Below are 27,063 nucleotides of genomic sequence, written 5' to 3'. Positions count from 1 at the left end.
GGGCAACAGGCATTTGGAATGTCGTGGACGTGGTAACTCTGAATGCGTTTAAAACACTCATGCACGCATGCGCACACAAGTACACAGTGACCAAATGCATTAGCCTGTACGCGAGATTTAATTGAGTTAAGGAGTAGGAATTTCAGTAATAACAACAGATTGTCCTCTTTGATTTCCCAGACCCAAAACTCCATGACATGCCTTTAAAATATACCTCCGTGTAGGTCGTACCTGCATGTACATGTGCGATGGCTAAACGGAAACTCACAGCCAGTGAGATTGTAATCTCAAGCACCTGGTTGAGGGTTTATAAAATGTAGGAACTGTACTCGCTTTTTAGAACAGGCTCATTTTCAAGAACCACCTGCCCCCTAAAGCGGTGGGGTTTCGCACAGGGCTTGCACTCACCAAGGCAAGTCCCTGTGAGAGGCAGCTTGTTGAGTAGATTGGAGTTTGAAGCTGGCCAGTACTTGCAAATACACATGGAATTGGTTGCCTCTCTAGTCCTCCCAGGGGACTGTGTCCCCTTCATGCTTAGAGTTTGCTCAGCATACCGCAAAGGAAAGGGGCCGGCTTGCCAGGTCCTGCAGAGTGTCTTTCCAAGCCTGTGAAAGACACGAATCATCCAGCAGCAGAGCGTGCTTACAGCTGGCCCTTTGGTAGCTTTGATCTGCGAATCAGGCCGCACTATGAATGCCCTCATTGTCATGTTATGTGTACACAGTGTGTGAATTATTGAAAATAGGGAGGCCTGAGCCTCATCTGGTAGAGATTACAGTGCAGGCATGCTGGGCAAAGGTCTGTAATTGAAAATCCCCAGATGCTGTTTATTTGGCCTTTGTCACATGACCTGCTGCAGGAGGATTGTCTGAACAAAATGTTGCCCGCATGGAAGGTGGAGCCCACTCCCCTCCCCTCACCCCCCAGGGCCTCCACAAGCTCAGTCTGTACACAGCTTAAACACCTGCCCAAAGGATTTTTAAAGGCTTTAAATAGATTCACTATAGCATTTAAATAGAGAGCATCTTACTTGTTGGTTTTAACTGCTTAAGCGGTTGTTGACTTGTGGAACCTTGTATCCACACAAGGGTTTGCTGGATAATTTCTCTCTCAGATATCTTTGCAAAGCAAGTTTCCGGGCTGGAGCCACATAAGGATAAGTAGTTTGGGTTCTGCCTTTCTTTAAAAAAATCAAACTTAAGTGAAGTGAATGAGCTTGCAGATGAGAAACCGCATTGACTGTATATATTCCTTCTGTCTTTGAAAAATAGTGTGGCCGCCCAGAATATGGCCCTGGGCTAGCTAGTTCACCTACATTTTACTAAGTTCACGTTGTTTGTTGTTAGGTGCCATCATGTTGTTGTTAGGTGCCGTCCAGACCGTTCCAACTCATGGTGACCCTGTGTACAACAAAATGAAACACTGCGCGGTCCTGTGCCATCTTCACAATTGTTGTTATGCATGAGCCCATTGTTGCAGCCATTGTGCCAGTCCATCTCTTTGAGGGTCTTCCTCTTTTTCCGCTGACCCTCTAATTTACCAAGCATGATGTCCTTCTCCAGGGACTGGTCCCTCCTGATAACATAGTTACTGTCAAAATCTATCTATGACAAAGTTGAAATGTTTCTTAGAAAATTAATTTTTCTCAATTACGTTCTGCATGTTATCCTATGTATGGGTGGTGGGTAGAGGCACAGTGTTAAAGCTGAAATTGATGGTAGTCACAAGAATAAAATAGGGACGACTGGGCTAATTTTGAGGAAGGAAAGGCTTTACGTTTTCCAGGTCTATTCTGCTAGGGAATGAATAAAACAGCCCCTCACTCTTCTTCATTTCTGTCCTACTCAGCTAGGATTGTCAGTGGCTCTTGCATTTCTTGTAGGAAGAGGGAAGGCATTCCAGGAGTATTCAACTAGACTGTGAGATCCTCGAAGTCAAGAACCCTGCTTCATTCTTCTTTAGATCCCCAGTGTCTGCCAGCACAGTGCTCTTTCTGCTCTTCCTGCTCCTAACCCTCGCCCCTTCTCTTCCTGCCTCCTAAAGAAAAACATTCAGCCACCACCTCCCATGTGCATTGAGCCTACTTCAAGTATTTTTTCTTTGAAGAAGGGGCTAAAGTCAGCAATAGCGCTATGATTAAGTAGCCAACACAGTGCCAGGAGTTGGTGGATGGGGAATTATGGGAATAGGTCATGGTCCCTGCCTTTAAGAAGCTGATAATTTGTCAAGAAAGATAGGCAAAAACACTGCCAGACAGAGCACAGTGTACCAAGCACTGTGCTGGAAGTGTAAATGGAGTGGGTGAGCTGATGGGGCAGAGCAAGCAAACTCTACTGGGGACCCGAAGGGGTATTTACACGGAGTCTTGGCAACTCAGAAATAACTGTTCACCAAATCTGGGTGGGATGGTGGCGGAGGGGGGTGGTGAGGGCTGGGTCATTTTACACAAAAGGGAAGAGCACCCAACATGACAAAATGAATAAGAGGTGAATTGGGAATAGTGAGAAGAGTGTGTGGGGAGTGGCAGAGAACATGCAAAAAGTGGGTTTGTACATGTAATGTTTTACAGGGAAAATGTGTTTACGTATTATTTGGGTAATTAGAAATTTAAAGGGAAAATAAAAATGAGCTGACTCTCCTAATCTAAAACTGTACGAAGGTGGTGATCTGTTTGGTTTGCTCGACCACTGTCTAAAATGGAAAGCCTGTTTCAAAGACCACAGCTTTTTCCTAAGTGACTGGCCTATGCGTTGATGGCTTTGGCTGCTCACTGATTTCTAGTCCAGTTGGATATGGCCAGGGCAGTTGGGTCAAGTGACTTACAGCATGGCAACCGTAGAAAGAAGAACCTCTGGGCTGTTACCTCACCAGACTATTCTTAGTACACCTTCGGCCCACTCTCCTAATGCTCTCCTTTTATTACTGTTGTGTGATTGCTTGCCTCATTTCTCCATTTCTTCTCTAGGAACCGTAGGCTCCTAGAAGGTAAAGAGTGTGCATTATTCCATTGTCTCTTACAGTGCATAGCACAGTGCCTTTCACATATAAAATATTCAGCAAATGTGGCTGAACAGGGGAGGGGCGTGCATTGGAGCCAGGTTATGAAGGCTGTAAAGGCATTTACAAGGAGTTGAGATTTTATCCCGTATTGTAGGTGGTGATAGAGAGCTTTCCAAGTAATGTAGGTATAATTCGGTCTACTTTATGGTTGGATTCTGCCCCCTTCTAAGATTTTGTTCTTGTTAAGCGCTTAGATCTTGTGAGACATTAACTTCTTATAGGCTATTTTCAAAACAGTTGGTCTAAAGTTAAGGAATGGTGAGGTTTGAAGACAAAGCTGGGTTCAAATCCCAACCCTACCAGTCATTAACTTGGAACTTTGGGCAAGTCTCTTAACTTCTTTGAACCTTAGTTTTGGCATTTATGTCATGGGAATAAGGAGGGTGTGAAGGTGAAGTATGAGTACATATGCACAGTGCTTTGCATGGTGCTAATACATAGTAGGTATTCAGCACATGCTGTTGTCCAGCTTTGAACCACCTCACACCATTTTTGCCTCCCACACAGTGCTATTTCATTTAGTGTAACCCTCAAATTTCAATTTCTTCAGTTTGAGTACATTTTTAAAATTGCTGTCCTTTATTGGTCGTGGTTACTATAAAACCAAAACCAAACCCAGTGCCGTCGAGTCGATTCCGACTCATAGCCACCCTATAGGACAGAGTAGAACTGCCCCATAGAGTTTCCAAGGAGCGCCTGGCAGATTCGAACTGCCGACCCTTTGGTTAGCAGCAGTAGCACTTAACCACTATGCCACCAGGGTTTCCATGGTTACTACAATAATTTTTAAAGAATTACTAAATGCCTAGACATGTAGATTTCTCTTCAGCATGTTTTCTAATTATGTGAGTGCCATTTTGATTTAATACTTTTGTAACTCACCACTGGAGAGCTGTTACAGTAACTACAGGAGTTGATGCTTAATCCTTCTGGTGATTGTTTTTTTTAACACTAAGAGCTAAACAATGGAAATCTCCTGGTTAATGCAAAGCCCCAAGCCTATCTATAGAGATAATTTTACAATCTGCCACAAGTTTTAAAGAAGTTTGGTCATACTCAGCCTCTGGCAAAAACAAAACAAAACTATTTGCTGCTGTTTTAGTCAGTGAAGACAGTATTCCAAATGAAAAGATCCTTTTAACAAGTAAGTAGCTTGCATGGTACCAGTCTTAAGGTGTCACAATAAAGTGCTCCTCTTACTTGGAAACAATTTTATAGCCATGCCATTTTGGAAATTTAGGGTGATACAAAGATGTTAAGAACATTTTCCATGTAGCATGGAAAGCTGCACAATTCCTGTAAAATTGAAAGAGAACCATCTTGGCTATACGCTAGATGCCATGTAGTATGATATTTTGGACAGAAAGCCTTTTTAGCCTTCTTTGTTGTTGTTGTTAGTTGCCTTCAAGTTGATTCTGACTGAAAACATAAAAATCAAGCGTAGTGATAAGACCATTTAAAAGCACTTCTAGATACTAGAACCTTCACATTTGTTGTTGCTAATGCATACTGCAACCCTCCAGGGTAGATGCAAGTATGGACAGAAATACCACAAGCGGATGGCTTTAACAAACAGAAATTTATTTTCTCACAGTTAGGAGGCTAGAAGTTTGAATTCAGAGCCTTGGCTCTAGAGGAAGGGGAAAGTTTTCTCTCTCTTTTGGCTCTGGAGGAAGGTCATTGTCTCTTCAGCTTCTGCTTCCTGGCTCCTTGGAGATCTCCATGTTTCTTGGCATCTATCTTACCCCATCTCTCCTTTGCTCACTTGTTGCTTTTCTGTCTCAAAGAGATTGACTCAAGATACATACTACACTAATCCTGTCTCATTAACATAACAAACGCAGCACATTCCCAAATGGGATTATAACCACAGGCATAGAGGTTAGGATTTACAATACATACTTTTGGGTGATGTAATTCAATCCGTAATAGTTACTATAATAATTTTTAAAGAATTACTGAGTACCTAGGCATTTAAATTTCTCTTCAGCATGTTTTCTAAGCATGTGAATGCCATTTTGATTTAATACTTGTGTAACTCACCATTGGAGAGCTGTTACAGGAACTACAGAAGCTGATGCTACTTCTCCTGGTGATAGTTTTTTTTTTTTTTTTTTTTTAAACACTAAGAACTGTGGGAATCTATTGGCTGGGGTGGGTGGGTGTGGGCATTGCTGCTTAATGCAAAGCCTCCAGCCCATCCGTAGAGATAATTTTACAACCTGACACAAATTTTAAGAGTTTTGGCCATACTCAGCCTCTGGCAAAAACAACAACAAAAACAAAACAGTTATTTGCTGCAGTTTTAGTCAGCGAAGACTGTATTCCAAGTGACAAGATCATTCTAACAAGTAAGTAGCTTGCATGGTACCAGTCTTAATGTTAAGGTGTCACAATAAAGTGCTCCTTTTACTTGGAAACAATTTTTATAGCCATGATACCTTTGAAATTTAGGGTGATACAAAGATTTTAAGAACACTTACAGCATAGCGTGGAAAAGGTGTACAATATCCATAGAATTGAAAGAGTAGTGCTGTCTTAGTTGTCTAGTGCTGCTATAATAGAAACACCACAAGTGGATAGCTTTAACAAGCAGAATTTTATTCTTTCACAGTTTAGGAGACTACAAGTCTGAATTTAGGGCGCCAGCTCCAGGGGATGGCTTTCAGTCTCTGTCAGCTCTTGGGGAAGGTGCTTGTCATCAATCGTCGGTGGTCTGGGAGCTTCCCAGTGCAGGGACCCTGAGTCCAAAGGATATGCTCCGCTTCTGACTCTTGTTACTTGGTGGTAATGAGGTCCTTCTCCTCTCTGCTTACTTCTCTCTTTAAGAGATTGACTCAAGATACAGCCTAATCCTGTAGATAATGTCCTGTTGTATTGACATAACTGCCTCTAATCCTGCCACATTAACATCATACAGGTTAGGATTTACAACACATAAGGAAAATTACATCAAATCACAAAATGGAGGACAACCACACCATATTAGGAATCATGGCCTAGCCAAGATGACACACATTTTGGGGGGACACAATTCAATCCATAACAAACACCTTGGGCATACACTAGACATGTAGTATGATATTGTGGACAGAAAGTCTTTTTAGCCTTCTTTGCTGTTGTTAGTTGCCATCAAGTTGATTCTGACTGAAAACATAAACCAAGTGCAGCAATATTACATAAATAGTTATAAGACCATTTTAAAGTACTTTTTTTTAAAACCTTCACTTTTGTTGTTGCTAATGCAACCCTCCAGTGTGGGTGCTATTACTTCCATTTTACAGGTCCAGAGAAGTTCAGCTACTTGCCCAAGGTCACACAGCTAACAGCTACTATGTAGAAATTCAGATTCCTCAGAGAGGTCTAGGCAATCATACATCTATCTGAGGAAAAAAACAAAAAAGTCTGTAGCATTTCCATCATTAGAAGTTTCTCCATTAAAGATGAGTAGTCTTTCAGCGCTTTGAATGTGTGGATTTCACACTTCTTTTAGGCTAGATAATTAATAAGTAAACAGGGTGTTCTTAGCAAAGTTTTTCATTAATGAGACTTTTCCTGGGTTAATGTTAAGACTAGCTTTTCTTTGGACCAGGTCCATATTACTGTGGCATTTGAAAGTGGGAGGGGGGGGCGGAGAGGAAGAGAGTACGCCTTGGTCACACTTGTGCCAAGCTAAGAATGCAGAACGAAGGTTTGGAAAACTGTGCCGCTTTTCCTTCACTGATACAGTTGTAACTGTAAAAGAGCCTGCAGCTTGTAGATAATATTGGCAGTGCTGATTTTTCCTTATTTTTTTTTCTAGATTATTTCTTCTGGTTTCCTTCATATGTTAGAAGAGAGCTCGATCATTTAATCATTTGTTTATTAAACACATTTATTGAGCACCTGCTTAATAGGTGCCAAACCTGGGGTCAGTGAAAACCAGATGGATTCTTTCTGTGGCACAGTCTGGAGTCTTAAGAGGAGGAGGAATTGTCACATAGATGAGCAGTGGTAGTGCAGCAGAGATGTATGCTCAGTACTTGAGGGAGGAAATCACTAACTCAGTCTGGATGGCTCCCAGAAGACTTCATGGAGCCAATGCTCCAGTTGGGGCTTACAGGGATGAATAGGAGTCTGCAGACAAAACAAAAGGAAAAGAGCATTTTAGGCCAGATGGTTGTACAAAGGCATAACCAACCCAAAAACCAAACCCACAGCCGTCGAGTCGGTTCCGACTCATAGTGACCCCATAGAACAGAGTAGAACTGCCCCATAGAGTTTCCAAGGAGCGCCTGGCGGATTTGAACTGCCGACCTCTTGGTTAGCAGCTGTAGCACTTAACCACTACACCACCAGGGTTTCCACAAAGACACAGATGTGTGGAAAAGCATGATGACAGGGTTGGGGAGCTCTATGAAGCACCTAGAATATAGGGATCCTAATAGTTTTTTTTTTTTTATAGAGGTATGGGGAAACCCTGGTGGCATAGTGGTTAGAAGCTATGGCTGCTAACCGAAAGGTCGGCAGTCCTAATCCACCAGGCATTCCTTGGAAACTCTATAGGACAGTTCTCCTCTGCCCAGTAGGGTCTCCGTGGTCAGAATCAACTCGATGGCAACAGGTTTTTACAGGTGTAGAATGTTAGAATGGTTCAGGGAACTGGAAGCTGGGTGTGTATTTTGATGGTGGTAAAATGGATTAAGAGAGTGATTGGAGGGGGTGTGTGTCATGGAAAATAAAACGTTAAAGGCCAGATGGTGGGACAACATTGAATGCCATACTAATGCAGTCTGACCTTTAGAGTGTAGGCAGCAGGGTGCCGTTGAAGATATTGGAGCGTTAGAGTGGCTAAACCAGAGATGTCTTTTAGGTAGCTGTGTATAGGATGGATGAAGAGGAGGAGAGACTAGAGGCCTAATTAAACTGTTAAGGCCAGTTAAGCTCTTCACTAAAGGATTAAAAATGTGATTGTATGGGCATCCCTTTATTGCTTCATAGAGAATGAGGCGTTAGGAAAACTTGCTTCATTGCTATTTTTTTTCCTCCTAGGAATAATCATAAAAAACACGGAACTACTATCTAGCATCCAATTCCACCAGCTGCCATTTAGTCGATTCCAACTCATGGCAACCCCATGTGTATCAGAGAAGAACTGTGCTCCATAGGGTTTTCAGTGCCTGATTTTTGGAAGTAGATCACTAGACCTTTCTTCTGAGGCATTTCTAGGTCTTGATCATCCAACCTTTCAGTTAACCGTTTTACACCACCCAAGGACTCCCTATCCAGTATAGAAATGTCATACTCCGTACATAGCCTTAGACTTTTTTACTTGTCTCTTTGTGACCCTTGTAATCTAATACAAATGTGTAGTTTGTAAGCTGTCTGCTAAAGTGAAGGAGAACACAGTATTTTATGGGGCGTCCCATGAAAATGTTATCAACTGCCCTTGACTGATAGGAACTCAGAGAAGGTGGGACTCTTTATTGCCAGGCATTTTGAAAGAGTACAGGGTGCCAAGTTTTGGCTAACCGAGAGTTAACTCAACCTTCTCCTGTATCTTCTTTCTACTGAAGTTGTTTCTTATGAACCTCTGTGTGAATGCAGAGACAGGTTATCTCAGGGAATTGCCAGTGTTCACCTCTTGAAGCCCACCAGTCCTTTTTGTAAACCTTTAGAGCAGGAACAGGCAGGGCAAGCCCCTGACAGCCCACTATGGGCTGCCTGGCCCTTTCCTGTGATTTTCCATGTTGGTACTGATTTTTGGTCAGTGATTTGTATTGGGGATTAACCGAGACACTGGTGTCTAGGCTTCCTTTTTAACAACACCCTGGAGCTGGTTCAAATGCCTTTTTTCATGAACTTTCCTTTACCCCCTAATTGTAGCCATGTCACATCCACCTCTTTCCCATCCCCCGGTCTTCTGTTTCTGTCATTCAGTCATCTACGCAGGCAGTGTATACTTACTGGGAATACTGTGATGAGCAAAGCCCAGGCTATGGTCTATGCTCCTGGTAAGCCTCCTGTCTGGTAGCAGAGGAAGCAGGCACTCATCATATAATTATTCAAATAAATGCAACATGTCGGCTATGAGCTGTGCTGGGAATGAGCAGCATAGGGAACTGGAAGAGCACATGATAGGGTGGTTTGGCCCTTTTCTCATAGGTAAGAGTTATTCCAAACAGTGTAAGCCCCTTGAAGGCAGAGATGGCATGTTTTTGCCCCCATAATTCCAGCACATTGCTTTGTGCTCTGTAGGAGCACAGTTGATGCCTGGCTAGCCTGCTTGGGTGGTAGCCCTTCTTTCTTTTCCAGTGTGGCTGGAACAAGTTGCCATGGCAGCAGTGTAGAAGAAGGGGCTAATTATTAACTCCTCGCAGGTTAGTTAATAGAGACACTTTGCCTGGACTGCCTCCTCTGTCCATGTCCGTAGGGATAAGCTCCCACATCTTCAGGAGGACAGGTTCATCAAGCATCCATTGGCCAGTGACACTTGGTTCCTACAGTTTCTTCGTCACCTGTGCTTTTTGGTTGTTGGTTTTTGTATTCTAAGATGTTTTCCTTTAGATGAACCTCAGTTGATTTAAAAAAAAAGAAAAAAGTCCTATGGCTAAAAAGTATTTTAATGCCATCTTGTAGAATCTTACCTGTGAAAGTCCTTCATAAACCGTTCCCTTTGTGCCCTGTCCCTGTCCTGAGAGCCATGCGCATGGTGTTGTCAACCTGTGGAAGGCATCTTTCTTTCTGTGTCCCTCTGCCTGCCATCACACTTGGGGAAAGTGATCTTTCACTTCTTCCCCCTGGGTCGTCTTTTTTCTTTTTTTGCTTTATGTTGATGATCCAGAGTCAAACTGGATTTTAGGGACCTAGGGGCCCCTTTTCTGCGCCTGACAGTGACTCATTTCACAAACATTTAGCTGCCAAGGAAGGGGAGACAGAGAAGAAATGAATATTGTTTGTTTGTGTTTTCAGGAACTTTATGACCTGGTTGGAGCCATGGCATGTACCGAAATGACTAAGATATAAGGCCGAAAAAAGGCACAAATCATCAGAGAAGCAGCCCAGGTCAAAGGCTGTTTAGTGAAAGGGGAGTCCCCTTCCAGCCAAAGGCTCCTGAAGGACAAGGCATTGGAAGGGTGGGCAGAATCTGGATATGCAGAAATGGGCAGGGATTTTGCAGGCCACGAAAGCAGTCATGCTCAAGGTGTACTCTTGGGCCATGTTAGGGTTTATGAAATATGTAGAAAACCCTAAGACTATTACGATAAGATCAGTGCCTGTTTGGTGTACTTTAATTTAGAAATCAAGAAAAATGTGGGTTTGCTCTCTGATTGTCACTCTGTTAACATGGAAAAAAGGGCTGGGTTATCCTCATACATCCCTCCCAGCTAGCTGGGGGAGTTAAAGAACCTTGGTAGCACAGTGGTTAAGCACTCTTCTACAAACCAAAATGTTAGTGGCTTGAACCCGCCAGCTGCTCTGTGGTAGAAAGATATGGCAATCAACTTCCGTAAAGATTCTAGCCTTGGAAATCCTATGGGGCAGTTCTGCTCTGTCCTACAGGGTCGCTTTGAGTCGGAATCCACTTGACTACAATGAGTTTACCTTTGGTTTAGCGAAGGGAGGGCCAGCAGAGGTTTTCTCAGAGGACACACTAGTCCCTTTCTCCAGGCCTGGGGCAGTTCAGCCCTCTAGGGGTGTGATTTCACATTTGGACTGGCTGCATCATAGAGGCAGGAAGATTCCATTTATTGCTTTTTTCTTTGTGCCTCCCTGACTCCATTCAATTTACAAAGTGGCTCTTTAGCTGTTAAAGCTGAGTGTCTCTGGGCTACAATTTCTAGCCACAGACCCTGCATTTGCCGTGCCTCAAACATGACCCGGAGGCCACATCCCATTCCCACAACAACTTTAACCAGTCTTCTGTCTGGGTAAAGCAAATGCAGTACAAACTCCAGGCCTTTCTACTAAAGTCTCTCTGTATTTCCTCTTTGCCAGGAAATTTCATGGCAATCCAGAATGTAGGAGTAGCTGATGATGGGCCCACTTTCAACTGTGTTACATTGTTTAGGAGAAAGGGAAAAAAATAAAAGCTACATTACAGTGCCTGGTGAGGACCAACAACATAATAGTGGAATATCAGGCTGTGTTTGCCTTTGCTGCTGCCTACTGCCTGAAGGAAAAGCAAGAACAGTTGTACTTGTAGAATTGCAGACTTAACTAATATGTTACACATTCCTAAGGGAATTTTTATGCTGCAGAGAAACTGTAGTACAGTGACCCCTCTTGGTGAGTGTGATATTGCCACTCAGCTCTATAAGCTGTTACAAGTATTTGCAGAGCAAAGTGAAGGAGTCATGAATGCTATGGATGCTACGAGTTTAGAACCTGTAGACTCCTAGGTTCAGAAAGAGTGTGTGCAGTGGTCTAGGGAGCTAAAAAGCCAAGAGGCATGCTTTTTTTTAAAGCCCCAGTGTCCTACTTATATATTTAAAGAAATGCTGCTTCCTCTGTCTACCTACTCTGTCGTCAACCTACTCCCTATTATTCTACTATAAAAGTCAACCCACCACTCTAGTTAATGATACGCACACTGAAGTATTTAGGGAGAGAAGTGTTATCATACGTGTAACTTATTTTGAAATACGACAATAAAATAAGATGGTTTGGTAGATGGATAGAGGACTGGGTAAATGGAAAAATGCAATAAAGCAAATATAGAAAAAGCTGACGAATCTAGGTGGTGAATATATAATGTTCACTGTTTCTGTAAAATACTTTTCTGTATGCCTGAAACTTTTCATAATAAAATGTGGGGGCGGAGGGGGTGGTAGTGTGGTGTAATGTGCCCTTAAAAGAAGGAAGCTGGAGGCGCAGCGGTTAAGTGCTTGACTGCTACCCAACAAGTCCACAGTCTGAACTCACCAGCCGCTCCGTGGGAAAAAGATATGGCAGTCTGCTTCCGTGAAGTTTACGGCTTTAGGAATCCTGTGGAGTAGTTCTACTCTGTCCTGTAGGGTTGCTATTAGCCAGAATTGACTGGACAGCAGTGAGTTTTTTTGTTTTTGTTTTTTTTGGATCCGTGAAGGCCTAGCTTATGTTTCAGGACTTTTGGGAAGTCTTTCTAGATTTTCTAAATTATTTGTAGCCTATTACCCATGCATGTTCCTAGAACCTCTTTCATGGCAATAGTTGATGTTTAATATTTTCTCTCTTATCTGAGTTCTCGTAGTTGGAAACCCTGGTGGAGTAGTGGTTAAGAGCTATAGCTACTAACCAAAAGGCTGGCAGTTCAAATCCACCAGGCACTCCTTGGAAACCGTATGAGGCAGTTCTACTCTTACAGGGTCACTATGAGTTGGAATCAACTTGATGGCAGCCGTTTTTTTTTTTTTTTTCTTTTTGGCTGCATTGGACAGTGAACTCCTTGTGAGCCAGCACACTGTCTTATCTTTAGATCCCTGATGCACTAGACAGGCACAGCGGAGATGACCCCTAGATGAATATAGGATTACTTTAGGAAAGTAGGAAATAACTTTAAAGTTAACTTTGTTGAAAGTCATTTTCGTAACATAAGGTTTACTTGGACTAAGTACTACCACAAACATGCTCCTGAGTATTAGTGAAACAAAGGTTACAATTCCTAATACCCAACACTCTGATCTTGGCTGCAAGAGAACAGGACTGTGCTTTGTGGACTTGAGGCCCACTCCCAGTTGCATCAGTGGTGGTTGTGAGTTCTGGGTGTTTGGTTAGGGAATTCTGCACCTTAGTGAAATGATTCAAATCCAGGGCTGTGGACTATACAGACCACCCCATTTTGAGGGCAGTGTTAAAGGAACTATAATTAGGGCTTAGTATGTCTCCATCAGGAAACCCCGGTGGCGTAGTGGTTAAGTGCTATGGCTGGCTGCAAATCAAAAGGTTGGCAGTTCGAATCCACCAGGCACCCTTTGGAAACTCTATGGGGCAGTTCTTCTCTGTCCTATAGGGTCGCTATGAGTCAGAATCAACTCGACAGCAGTGGGTTTTTTGGTTATGTCTTACCGGGGTCACCGCCAAGAATCCAATTAGAACCCAATCAGTTCTTAAAATTGTTACACAACTCCAAGAGACATAATTTCAGAGTAGTTTGAAATGGCATATTTGTGTCCTTAATGAATAAGCATATTTTAATTGTGAGAAGATTTAGAATCAGATGTATAAATTTTCTAATAGAATCAAAGCCATAATGTTAATATTTTTGATTTAAAGGCTTTGTGTGTATTTGATATTTCAAGTAATTGTTTAAAATAATTTGACCTATGTAACAGGGTAGCCTGTATTTCCTATTTAAAATGTCCAATGAAGTAATTGATTTAGACTTTTGATTGAGGGGGTTTTGAAGTCTTACTAGGCTTTTTAGCAATATTAGAGCATGTAAGAAACTTTATTAGGTCTCCAAGAGTTGCTTAAGGGAAGGTTTGGAAGTTACATCAGACAATTTTAGTATTTAAAAGAATTAAATATATTAAATGTATTTTTATATATTGAAATATAGTTACAAATGTTTAAAGGAGTTTAACGAGGTTTGTAAAATGAACAAAACACAAGTGAAAGTGATTGTAAAAATGTGCTGATTTTGAAAGAGAATTATAAAATATGTAAGTTCAACTTAAAAGTTAACTGATGTATTTTTTTCATAACTTAAATATAATTTTTTTTAAACCAGGTGAACCTGAATAGTATTTTCTGTGCACAAAGCCACCTTTATGGTCATTTTTGAAAATCGCATGAAATAAATTGACTGACACTGTGTCTAGGTCATAGTAGATGTTCAGTGTTAGTTAAATTTGAATTTAAAATTTAAATCAGCAATATTCCTGATTGTTAGGCAAGAGGAAGTACACAGGAACCTCAGGTTACTTAATATTCATGGTTTGAAAGATGATATAAAGAAAGTGAACAGGGTTTTGAAGGGTGATTTTTGCTCTTCTAAAGCAGAGACATGAGGGTTATGATAAGCTTTCAATGAAGTGATGATTATACGGTTAATCCCCAGCAGATAGTAGACAATAAAGACTCCTTGTAACAGTCATTTTTAGAACTACTTTAGTGAAAGTGGGAAACCCTGGTGGCATAGTGGTTAAGTGCTAAGGCTGCTACCGAAGAAGTCGGCAGTTCAAATCCGCCAGGCGCTTCTTGGAAACTACGGGGCAGTTCTACTTTGTCCTATAGGGTCGCTATGAGTCAGAGTCGACTCGAGGGCAGTGGGTTTGGTTTTTGGTTTTAGTCCAAGTGGGATATTGACTGGGCCCTGCGTTTCTAAGAAGTGCCATTTGCATAGACCACCTGCTATGCAGTCAAATGTGGCTGTTCTGGTTATTGATCTCATTCATTCAACTAAATGCCATAGGAAATTGAAAACTGGTTATATATGCTACGTGTCACACATACCAAGCTACTCTGCTTAAACAGAAAATGAGCAAGGATGGGAGCAAGAGACATTTCTGCTATCTGAATGATGTTCAGATGAAATTGTATGTAGTAGAGTGCCCTGGATTTATTTCTCAGACAGCCCTGAGCGGTGTGCAGAGTGAGGCCCTGAACTAGAGGATGCTTGGGCTCGTCTGCAGACACTGTCGTTTAGGTCTGGCTTCTGATAATTAGGCACTCCTAGCTGGGCTCTGCTGTCATTGAGCCTTTGAGACAAATTGCAAAATCTGTACAACCATCTGAGAGATGGAGAAGTAGACCCAATGACACTACAGGGGATATTGGTGATTCTCAAAAGTTTGAAAGCGAATGTTTGGAGAAGCAGTCCTGAAAACGGAATTTAGAAGTCTTTTTCCTGTGGTTGAAGGCTAAGTTCAGTCACAGAATCAGAACCTGAGAAGATCCTGACAGGTTGGAATTTTAGGCTTCATCTAACAGGATGAAATGGAATGTAAATAAATGTAAGGTTCTGTATTTGGATCAGAATACCCCAACTATATAGGAAAAGGCAGGGTAGGGGATGCATCTTAGGAGTAGCCCATATGAAAAAGATCAAAGAATTCAAAATGACCTAATAAACAGTTTGCTGTGGTCCCCTAAAAGCTAATGCAGCGTTAGGCTGCATTAATAGAGAGGTAGATGTTTAGGGTGAAGGAGGTGACAAGTCTACTCTTTTGTGGACCAGTCATAGTAGGAGCATCCCTACAGTTCTGGATTCCACACTAAGAAAAAAAAAAAAGAAAAAACCAAACCCAGTGCCGTCGAGTTGATTCCTCTATGAAAGGAAAATAGACAAAAGATGGTCACAGGATGGTGTGTGGGAGTGTTACAAAGCTTGTCACATAACAGAAGAAGAGAGGGGAGGTTTAAAGAGAGGGGAGGTTTAGCCTGGTACAATTCCAGGAGGACCTGAAAGCTGTCGTTAATATCTAAAGAGCTGTCATGTGAATAAGGGACTAACCTTGTTCTTGTTGACCTGGGAATCTGGAGATGAAAGTTACAGGGAGCCCAAATAAGAAGGGTCTTTTTTATTTTAAATATGTTTGAACATAGAATGAATTGCTTCCTTATTTCTAGAAGTGCTTGCTTAGGCTTATGGAGACTTAGGCTTCTGGGAATGGGTATGGATGACCCAGAGGTATTTTCCGGGTCCAAAACTCCATGATTTCTTTGCTTTCCAGTGGTGAGTGGTGATGATGTCCAGAAAGGTCTGACCTAAGGCAGCCATGATTCCAGGAGCATTCTAGGCAGCAAAGGGAGAGTCTTTGGGATTCTCAGACAGTATTTCCATGAGGACCCTCTTGTGTTAGTTCTTATCAGTGTTTGCAGCTGGTACTTTACTCTGCCAGGGGAGATCTGGGAGTGTGTGGGCACTCTCTTTCACCAGTGCCTGTGTTTATTTATTCAGTGATTCATTCTGTGTGCCAGACAGTGTGTTGGATGCTGAAAAGACTTTGAGAAACAAGACAAAGTTTTTGCCCTCTTTGGATATGCAGTATTTTTTCTGCATAAGACAAGAAACAAATTATACCAATAACTATACAGTTATGCTTATAGTTATAATTTAGATACATATTTAGAAGGAAAACTGCAGGACGTGCTGCTGTGGGATTACATAGCAAGGAAACCAAACCTAGTTGGGTGGTTAGAAAAGACTTCTCTGAGGGAATGATATTAATTGGGGCCTTGAAGGTTAAGTAGGAGTTCTCTCGACAGTCATGTGGTGAAGCACATGAAGGATTGCCACAACAATAGACATCAAACTTGTTCTTGGCCAGAAAGTTCTGGTTAGGATGGAGCTGATATAAAGCTAGCAAAGGCAGTATTATGAAATATAGGATTCCATAACCTCTATTAAGTACCTGATGTAAAAAAAAAAAAAAGATGTAAAGGCAAGTGAAATCATAAGTATGACCAACTCAGAGATACTCGTGTCTTATATGAGTGGATTTTTATTTCATGTGGTGTCTTACTACTAATATATTTCCCCTCTTAGCTTCAAAGGGTGTATTTGCCCATTTTGTTGTAGTTCTTTGAAGTCAGATTATCTCTTGAGACTTAGTCTCCTGGTCGGGCAGCGATGGGAAGGTTTGTTTTATACTTTTAGGCATTTTCATTTCCCAGAAGGTTATAAAGCTTGAAGGAGGTCAAGTCTTTTTTCCTCACTGACGTGATCTTGTATGTAGCTAGAGTTACTGGTGCAAAGCCTGCCTTTAGGAGATGTCAGCTTTTATACTGTTAGCTTCTTATAGTTGTAGGGGCTTCTACAGCCACACTTCATTCTCTTGTGGCTATTCAGATTCTAACTGGAGATAACTACAATTGGAAACCTGGATGAAAATGAATTTGAAAAATAAAAGACTAGGATAGAATTGGCTTTATTTACTCCCAGAGAATCTCTTTGTTGTATTTGTTGCTTTTACAAGTGACCACCCATTTAGCTACAAACATGCAAATAAACACAAAGGCACAAGTCTTACAGAGCACGTTTCTATCTGCATTTCTGCTATCCTCGTTTGCTGGTCCAGGTTCAAAATTAAATGCCCTTATCCTAATTTCCCTTAGTAGATATCTTTGCAAACAACTATACCTTTTTATTTTTCTAGTACTAATAAACTGACAGCTACAACTTTAAAATTCCTGGATTCCGAATCCTATTCTTAGCTTTCGGGGTTTGTTTATTTTTTAAGTAACCCGCTTTATTGTGAACTCTCCTTTCTTCTGTTATTATTTTTGAAGTAACCTGCTTTATTGTGAATTCTTCTTTATTTCAGGTAGGAATGAATTGATAGCCAGATACATCAAACTCAGGACAGGGAAGACGAGGACCAGAAAACAGGTAAAATAACCCACCTGGAAATAGTTGCATGTCAGTGAATGGCCCAAGGAGGCATTTTGGCTGCAGTGGCTGTCTGTGCTTTGGCTCCTAGGAGCCCCCAATTTGAGTTCCCTGTGAGGACGTCAGTGTTTTAGGTGTTTTGAATTGGCTCTGTTTTCACTGTTCATCATTTCAGTGACCCTTCATTATGTGGTCTCCTGAGTTCTTTTTATATCCACACTTATGCCCCGACTGGGCAGGTTTTACTGCCAAGGACAGTGTGTGAACTGCTCCTGTATTGAAGTTAAAAACTTACATTTCTTTCCCAAACTGCACCTGTGTACGTCGCAGAGCTGCGGGTGCAGATGCAGTCGCAAGTCCTGAAATTGTGCCACTTTGCGCATTGTAAAATCCCGGAACAATGACCTATTAGCCATCATTGCAATGAAAAAGTAATGCTAGCAGCCTGCGTATTGGCCTAAATATAATACTGAATGATGTGCGTCCAGGGAACTGTTGCTCCTTAAGCTATTATTGCTTTTTTGTCAGTAGCTGCTGTGACTGAAATGAAGTTACAACTTAAATACCGTTGTGCAGAACGGTGTTAGGAATTTTCCTCTGCCCTTTGTCAAGGCACTGCCTCCCCTGGTTCTTTCGGATGTAAAGCAGCACAGATCTTTGAGGTGACCCTAGTTCAGAACGGGGATGGAAGAAAAATTAGTGTTTAATTAAAAAAAGAAAGAAAGGAAAGGGGATTTAGAAAAACAAACAACAACCTCATGGGTGAGTTGTTACAGAAAAAAAAGATTTCTTTAATGTTTATCTCTGCCGCATGACCTGGAATGGATCTTAAAAAATATATTATCCAACCACAAGGCAAGGTAAACTGGGATCTCTTTAAGCCTGAGCAGCAGATCCCAGTTCTCTTTCTGGTGATAAGTTGTTTTCATGAGTGTTTATGATGGGGGAGAGGCTTTTCCCCAGAAACGCTACGTGTGCCTTAGCCAGGAACACCTGGTTCTGAGTCAGCGTAAAGGACAGTGGCCTTCTGCCAGTGCACAGTGGCAGGCCATTGTGTGTTTGGGGAATGTCCCCTTGACAGTGACCCTCGTTAATTCAGAGAATCCTAAAGGAACAAAATTTGGGTGAAAACAGTAAAAGCCAGGAGCTGGATGCGGGGGTGAGGAGGATGAGGGAGTTCCCGCTTCTCTGTACCTAAAAAAGTACAAAAGGCAAATCAAAGAAAAAAATTGAGTAAGTGAAACTCAGAGACAAAGATAAAAGAATCTTTTATTATCATAAATCCTGTTTGTAGAGTTTCTGGTCATTTGAAACGCAGTAATCACCACGCAGTCTGCGTCACTGAACTTGTTAAATGGCAGGCTCTAAATTTCTGATATGGACAGATCTGATTCCCAGCACACTGAAAGCGCTGGACCTGAGCTTTCTGCTGGTGTCTATGCTCTGGTCATTCTCCCAACCCCTTCACTGGGGCAGTCTTCTAAATTTAAACAAGTCTCTACTGAAAGAGATGCGAATTTGTTTACCTAGTGGAATCAATGTGCTTCAGAAGCTGGGCTTGGCTTCACTTCCACACCCCGGCATCCTGGGGATGTTTTTAGGCAGCAGTTGGTGATACCTCTCCAATGTGAATTTGTTGTTTAGCAAATCCGTGTGGTTTTCAACCCAGATTTTTAACAGGCTGGCTGGCTGGCTGTATTCACACATTTCGCTTTGTAATAATATGCAAATCTACTTGGCGCCCAGTCAATACCCAAAAGAGTGAAAAGATTAAAGATATTTATAAGGGCAAAAAAAAAAAAAAAAAAGCTCTGCTAACTGGGACTTTTCTTTTTTCTTTGAGATCTAATTTACATGTCAGTATTATTTTAACATTTGCTACAGAATCCAGAGCTCTTAATGAGATCAGAATACAACCGACAGTTCAGCTTTTTGATTCTGCAGAATGTGCTAATTTATGGATACCCAGAAAAACCAAACCCACTGCCGTTGAGTTGATTCTGACTCATAGTGACCCTATAGGACGGAGTAATACTGACTCATAGGGTTTCCAAGGCTGTAATCTTTAATCTTTATGGAAGCAGATTACTACATCCTTCTCTATCAGAGCGGGTGGTGGATTCAAACCATCTACCTTTTGGTTAGCAGCCCAGCGCTTTAACCATTGCGCCACCAGGGCTCCTAATTTATGGATAAAACAAACAAGCAAAAAACCCCGTTGTTGTCGAGTTGATTCCGACTTATAGCGACTCTATAGGACAGAGTAGAATTGCCCCATAGTTTCCAAGGAGCACCTGGTGGATTCAAACTGCAGCCATAGCACTTAACCACTGCTCCACCAGGGCTTCCAATTTATGGATACAAAAAAAAAAACCCAAACCCACTGCCGTTGAGTCGATTCCGACTTGTAGGGACCTTATAGGACAGAGTAGAACTGCCTCGTAGAGTTTCCAAGGAGCGCCTGGCAGATTCGAACCGTCAGCCTTTTGGTTAACAGCCGTAGCACTTAACCACTATGCCACCAGGGTTTCCAATTTATGCATAGTCTCTTCTAAGTTGAGAGAAAAGGGATTTGTCCCTCCTGATACTGACAAGCTATAAATATTTTCAATTACCTCTACCCATACCTTTTTAATTTTATAAAGAAAACAACCCTACTCTCTCCCTCTCATCCCTCCCAGAATTAGTTCTTCCTGTGCCCATGATTCCTTCTGGGTGGGAGAACTCAGATTAGCCTAAACTTTCAGCCTGAATTTAAGTCACTGCAGTGATGACCCAGTCTGAAAAGCTTAGAGCAGCGCTGGGGGCTTGGTGTCTGGCTGGGACTGTGTATTCCTAACTGCAGAGCTTTGTTGAGATGCAAATAACCTCCCCCCACCCCGCCACCCCTCACCCTGAAACCCTCCCAAGGAGTAGCGATTTTATATTTGATTTCCTTTTTTTGTTTTGTTTTGTTTTGTTTTGTTTTGTTTCCCCTCATAAACCCGAACAATGTAGGTGTCTAGTCATATACAGGTCTTAGCAAGAAAGAAAGTTCGAGAAATTCAAGCCGCCATTAAGGTACGTCTGGCTTGCCCAGTTGTAGGGGGCTTTTCATCTCCATGGTTACAGGCTTTTCCTTTGTTTCCCTCCCTTCCCCTACCCTGCAGGTGTCTAGTCACATTCAGGTTCTTGCCAGAAGGAAATCTCGTGATTTTCATTCCAAGCTAAAGGTATGCGCTTTCCTGCTTTTTGGCTTGTGGTTGCTATGCATCTCACTTCCTGTTTTCCATGGTGACTGGTGAATGCCTGGTGCTGGGATTCTCGTAACCTAGTTTCCTCGCATGTGAGAGCTGTTTACATTTCTTTGTGTCTAATCTCTCACTTTCTGTACTAGCCTCACATTAAACTCAGAGTGTGTGTGTGTTCCTAATAACAATGCAAATGCAGCAGGAAGCTGCTCTTGATAACTTTTCAGCCCAGAAGCCTGATTTTTTTTAACCAACAAATGTCCACCAAGCAGCCCAGGGATACTGTTGGCTGTTGAGTTGACTCCGACTCACAACAACCCTATAGGACAAAGTAGAACTGCCCCATAAGGTTTCCAAGGAGCGCCTGGTGGATTTGAACTGCCAACCTTTTGGTTAGCAGCCGAACTCCTAACCACTAAGCTCAGGGATATGAGAGGAAAAAAAGTCCAGAGAGGCAAAGCTGATGCAGAACTTATTTAAAGGAAAAAAAAAAAAAATCATTCCAGAGTGGTTCTGAAATTACTTTTTCAAACATGTTTAGAGATAATGTGTGCTTTTGATGTGTTTCCAAAAATATTTTTGAAAAATGGGTCTTGTTCGTGTAACGTTTCTTCCGAAGCAGAGAGTATTGTCAGCCAGATTTCTTCCACATTGCTTAATAATGCTTTTTAAATGAATGGCTCTGTTATTTAAAAAATTTGAGGTGTGGTCTTAAAAAAAAAAGGTGGATTTTAGAGATGGGGAATCTCTTGATCAAGCCAACACTTGTAATTCCATTTATACTGAGTTTAAATATTTTTACACACACCTCATTTTCTAATCTCTTAAAACTATTTCATGGCAAAAACGGAAGCGTTGACAATTTAAGTACAAATTCTCCCTGTTTTCTTCCTTTCCAAAATTTGCTGTAAAAAATACGACTTTTTTTTTTTCCTTCATAATGCCCTGTTTTAGAAATGTAAAGGGCTTTTCGTTTGCGTGGAAAAGTTTATTAAAAAGTGAACTTGGATCCCACAGTATTGCCTTTCCTATGTGCCTTTCTGTTTTGTTCCGATTTTTGCCATACATTAATTTTTGTTTGAAGCCAGAAAACAAAGTGCAATTCCACAGCATTGAATGGCGAACACCGTGACCCTGCCCAACTTGTTTTGTGCAAATAAGGCTGGCTGTGGAACAGGACTAGTGGCTAGGAAGGAGCATTTGGTGGTGTTCCCTCTGCAGTGGGCTGGCTGGCTCGCACGTGTGGCTGATGGTGGCTGGCTTTTAGCTGCACTGGCTGAGCAGTTGGACGACCAAGATAACCTCATAGATCTTGCTTTTTAACCAAAGGTGCAGTACTCTCTTACGTGGATATAACTACCCCAGTGTTTGCTGAAGTTCTGACTCTGTTTCTAGTTTCTCTGAGCTAACATATTAATGATGTACAAAGAAGTTGACACACATCAATTTTGTGTTTCCATCTGAGATGTTATGAATTGCTCTATTTTTGCACTGTTGGCGTGGTTCCTATCGACTCACCAGGACATAGAGCCCTCGACTGAAAGCCTTATAAATAAAACTCTCCTATTTAGAAGGGTTCCCCATAGAATGCAAGAGGCTCTCTTTTTCTCTCTTAGTGATTTTTAAGCATCTTCCTCAAGAGAAACAAGTTTGCTGTTGTAACATTGTTTTATACATAATACCTACATGTAAACACAGAGCTTTATTTGTTTTGCTCTTAAAAAGTAAAAAAAGACTGTTCCCCTACTTTCCAGCTTGGCCCGGTCTCCTTTGGGGCAGGCAGTGGAGGAGGTGGAAGCAGAGGCAGTAGGGTAGCAACCGGCTCAGCGTTTGAGCTCCAAGAACCACCTCCGTCTTCTTATAGTTCTTTCCTTCCTTACGACCACATTATTTGGGAAAATGGACTCCTTTTTTTTTTTCCATCAGCTAATACCAGTCGAGTGTCGCAAGCATGGAGCTCATCATGGTGGGCAGTTAACACCCAACTCCCTGCTCACAGAGCTGGCAGTGTAAACGGGAATGTGAAATAGAGGACACTGTTGGATAAGTGTTAGCAGATAGAGCCAAAATAAAATGACGAGGGAATTCTAGGGACCAGCTGCATAGAAATAGACTTTTGAGTTGGGGAACTGAAAGGCAGGAGTTACCATAACCTTCAGCCACTTGCATGTTTCTCATGTAAGGTCAATATGAAGTGGGTTCCATTATTCTGAATTTAGAGGAATAATGTAAGGACACTGGGGCTCAATGAGTTTAGCTGATTTCTCAAAAGCCACAAAGCTTAGTAAGTTGTAAAGTCAGGATTTGAACTCAGATCTCTCTTTATCCTAAACCACTGCTCTTTCAGACAGAGTTTTATCTGGTTGAGATGGGAGAATGCTTTCAAGCAGAAGCCTTCATACCGTTGTGTGGTGTATATAACCTATCACCCCTCATATTCCTTGGAGCTGGGCACATAGCCCTTGCTACCAGACCTCCACTCAGCATCCATTTTAGAAGGAAGATGAATTTTTAACTTCAAGCTCTGGGCCAAAATACAGGCTTACTCTTGGGGGTTGATGCTGTGGTGGTCATCAGTAACTCATGGGGTGATGTGGTCTTGGCTGCAGAGCTGCTGTGTCACTACTCTGTGAGCATTAGAGGAAAGCAAGGCTGCCTGTCACTTGCTTGCTGGAGATGCTGCTACCTTCACTTCTCCCATGGGCATTCTATCCTAAAGACACTATCCTTAACCTTCCTAACCGGCGATTACTTGGAAATGGGCTCAGGTCTGTTGGTCTTGTAGGAGAGGTGGGTTTCATTCACACTGTTGTTCAGCTCTGAAGTCTTAGAGCAGATTTGTGATCCTTAGGGCAGGAGCATCCTCACCAAGTTTAGGATGGGGTCAAGTAGATAGCCACAGTCTTTTTTGGCTTTCCATGTTAACTAATGTAATTAACTCACTCCACAGTAAGGTGAAGTCATCCCAAGAGCCAGTAAGGAAAGCTTCTGGGAGGGCCGTGGGGGTGGCAGGAAGTATTCAAGCTTGCAAGAGACCCTGAGCTTTGCCTAAGAAGACATAGGAAGGTTTCCTAGAGAGGGTACTGATGACTGCTTTTGTAGACACTGCCTCAGCGAGGCTGGTTACAACCTCTGTACATACAAGTCAAAAGAATTCTGTCTTCTGGGTCAGACAAAGGCCTGTGGTCCTCCTGTTGAGACCCAGGCCAAACTGGCATTTCCCTTTCCTCCCATGGAGTTTGAAAAAGTGCTTGCCTCACACCTGGGATCACTGCCAGGTGTGGCTTCCATGTGAGCCCTCTTGCCTAGAAGCTTCTTGTGCTTCCCTGGGAAGGGTGTGGTAGGATTCTTTAGGCCAGTGGGTTTCCAGCCTTTTTTTAAGCGGCAAAGTCTGCTCATGTTTTACATTGAACTCTTAGTTGAAACTTTCCTTATAAAAGCTGTTCTAACTGACGCTCAACCTCTCTCATCCTTAGCAATGGCCTTTTGGCTGTTCCGTTGAATAAGGTTTGACAAGCCACAATGCTTTAAGCAGAAGGCAGAGGAGATGCCTACCTCTCAAGCTGTCCCTCCCAGCCTTTCCAGAACAGCTCATGTGTCCAGTTTCAAAATCGTGTCTTCTAAGTTCTGGAGCCTGTCCTATGTATACCATGTTCCTCTGAGGACAACAGACTCAAGAACAAGAAGACAAAACAGAGTGGTCTTGTGTCACATTCACACATGAGGCATCTAGCTACAGAAGTCACTGTCTTGAAAATCTCTTAGAATAAATTCCAAGGGCCAGTTTTATGCTTCTGCCGCCAAGCATTCAAAATCAACAGCGGTTCTCCAAGTGCTTGTTTATGGGCTAGATCACCCCAAAATTGTGGCTTTTAATTTTAGTTTTAAAAAAAAAAAAGTTTTAGTAAAAATCTAGGATTTCCACACAGATTTGAACTTTAAAAACACAGAAACAATTACTTAATTCAGTCCAATAAAGTTTTTATTGAGAACCCAGTATGTTCCAGGCACTTCAGTAGATGTTGAATGTATAGAATTGGATTGCAAGACTTTATTCTTGAGGAACACTAAAATTTTCCATCATTTTCAGCCTTGTATTTGGGGGAAATACATGATTTCCATTAGGCCACCCCCAGCTGATGGGCTCAATAGTAGAAATTAAGCAGGGTAGTGCAAATGCAGCAAAAAGAATGATTACTTCTGAGTGTAGGAGAACCGAGAAAGCTTCATGGAGGTGATGCCGTTAGAACCAAGCCCAGAAGAAGGCAAGGAGTTTTTCCGCACAGGTGGGGTGGGGGGAGGGGAGGGGAGGGACCGTGAGGGACAGGATGTAGTTGGAGGTATGGGATGGGAAGTGAGACAGGAGGAGCCTGATGGGAAGGTCCTGGATCTTCCCACCAAAGAGTGAGGATACCTCTGTGGACAATGGGGAGCACACAGACATTCCAATTTACAGTCTGGGGAGCTCTCTCCAGCCATTTTTTGGAGGAGAGCTAAGAGAGGTAAAGCTGGGGAAAAGGAGACTAATTCAGAAGCAGCTGTGAGACCCCAGGTGAGAGAGGTAGGTGAGGGCCTGGACTAGGAACCAGCCACACATTCCTGGAAGGCAGTAATCCTTATTGCTATCCTTGGTTGGCTTCCCCATTCAGGTCCCCTCTGTCTGCCCTGTCCTCCTTCATTCTCATTGTTTTTAAACAGTAAATTATTTTTAAATGTTCTATTCTTATTAAAGCTGGAAAGCTTACACCAAGTGATTTTCAACAGTGGTAGTTAAAACTTATTAAAGATTAGGTTCTCTTAAAGTAATAGTAATTAACTGGGAGTGTGCATCAAAATTAGCTGTGAAACTCTCGATGTTGCCAAATGTTAAATATAACAAGTAAAGTACAGAGAATAATTATTAAACACTTAAGTTCCTGCTACCTACAAATGGTTATTTTTATTATGAGATAATTTCCTTTCTTTTTTTAAATGAAAGAAATAAGATGATAAAACACTATCCTGTACTTTTTCTAATTTCCTGTACCTGTGCTCCTTCTCCAGCCAGTTTCGACCTCAGCTTCTCTCTCTCCACCTCTCTTTCGCTCTCTCAGCATTTCTGCCTTTCTCTGACACTGTCTTCCTTGCCGTTTAGTTCCCTGAGAAAACGCAAATCCAGTGTAAACCATCTGTTTTCCTTTCGCCTCTCTCATAAAATTAATCTAAATTTTTATCCATTGTCTAACATTAATTTGTGCTATAAGTATTGGGACCAACATGAGTTTTTTTTTTTTTCCCTCTGCAATTTATAGCAGCTTGAGCCAAGATAGACTTGGCCAACAAGTTGGACTGACCATGAGTACAGACCAAGACCAGAATGGAAAGATGCAATGAACAAGAAATACTAGAAGGGGATAGCTGCGGTGGTGAGGGCGTGAGATGAGGAGATGGTGAACCAGGGAACAGAGAGACTGAGGGAGCAGGGAGAAAGGGTCTACAGATGACAGTTAAGATTCAACAGCTTGTTAGATGGAAAAGGGAATAAAGGCAGTTGTGGTCAGAGCTCCAAAATTTTGAAAATTAAACGTATGCTTTCAGTATTTTATTAATTTTTTTAAAATTATACTCTAGATGGTTTACAGAGCAAACTACTTTCTCATTAAACAGTTTGCTGTTTTGTTTTCTTGTCCAAAGTGTCAAAGAGACAATTGAGAGTGGTCACTTCTAGCCTAGAAGATAGCTTAGCTTTGAGGGAGTTGTCTCTCCGTAATGGGAGTGCCCTGAGTCTTGCCCCCACCCAGAATAAATCCTTTGGTCCACCCACTCCTCAGATGGAGGGTACGTTTTAGATGTAACTAGGCCTGATTCTAGTTATAAAATGGAAGACGGAGTCATCCTATAGGGTCCAGGTGGCTTACAGGCCTATGGAAGAAATAAGTGACTTTGTTCTTGATTTCCAAGAACACGCTTTGAGTAATTCCCAGTGCAATGAATTAGAGATCTCTGAGCTTGTATCACCAGCTGCATCTATAGCAGTGTCACCAAAACCAGATTCATTTGTCTTCTGCCTCCCGCTTCCCCCCTTGTTTAGCCCCCCACTCACATCTCAGATGGCGTTGTAAGAGGCAGAAGACTGAGAACGTTCTGGGTGGGATAGTCTGAGAACCGGCCTGCATCTTTATAAATGAGCCTCTACTTTGAATAATTTCACTCAACCATTTATATACATCTGGAAAGGATACAGAAGTATTCTCTCTGAATTAAGCAGCCTTTTCTATCCTACTCAGAGTTTGTTCCTATTAGTAGTTCCTGCTTTGAGTCTCCTTCTCCATATGTTCAGTTGTCCTGAGAGGTTGTCCAGGCCCCACCCAGAGGCCCCCATTCCCCGTTAGCAGCAGCTTACAGAGGCCAGGCGAGAGAGAAAGGCATTCCTTTCTTTGCTGGCTCCAGAGGTTTGTGGGAGCCATAGCTAAGCTCCGCAGGCCACCCCTACTTTGTGGA

General features: G+C 42.1%; 1 protein-coding gene across 3 annotated transcripts in view; it reads left to right on the top strand.

Moving 5' to 3' along the window:
* The window catches only part of TEAD1 (TEA domain transcription factor 1), a 298,012-nt gene that overhangs the window by 199,421 nt on the left and 71,528 nt on the right, over positions 1-27,063 (top strand). The window contains exons 3-5 of one of the 3 annotated variants that reach the window (XM_064288417.1): positions 17,289-17,353; positions 20,351-20,413; positions 20,503-20,565. In XM_064288417.1, the coding sequence (XP_064144487.1) occupies positions 17,289-17,353; positions 20,351-20,413; positions 20,503-20,565 (191 nt within the window). The remainder of the gene's footprint in view (positions 1-17,288; positions 17,354-20,350; positions 20,414-20,502; positions 20,566-27,063) is intronic. The other 2 variants (XM_064288418.1, XM_064288415.1) reach the window with 2 other exon arrangements.

This window comes from Loxodonta africana, chromosome 7 (assembly GCF_030014295.1).
Source record: "Loxodonta africana isolate mLoxAfr1 chromosome 7, mLoxAfr1.hap2, whole genome shotgun sequence".
Taxonomy (NCBI): Eukaryota; Metazoa; Chordata; class Mammalia; order Proboscidea; family Elephantidae; genus Loxodonta; species Loxodonta africana.
This window is presented reverse-complemented; position numbering and strand designations above follow the sequence as displayed.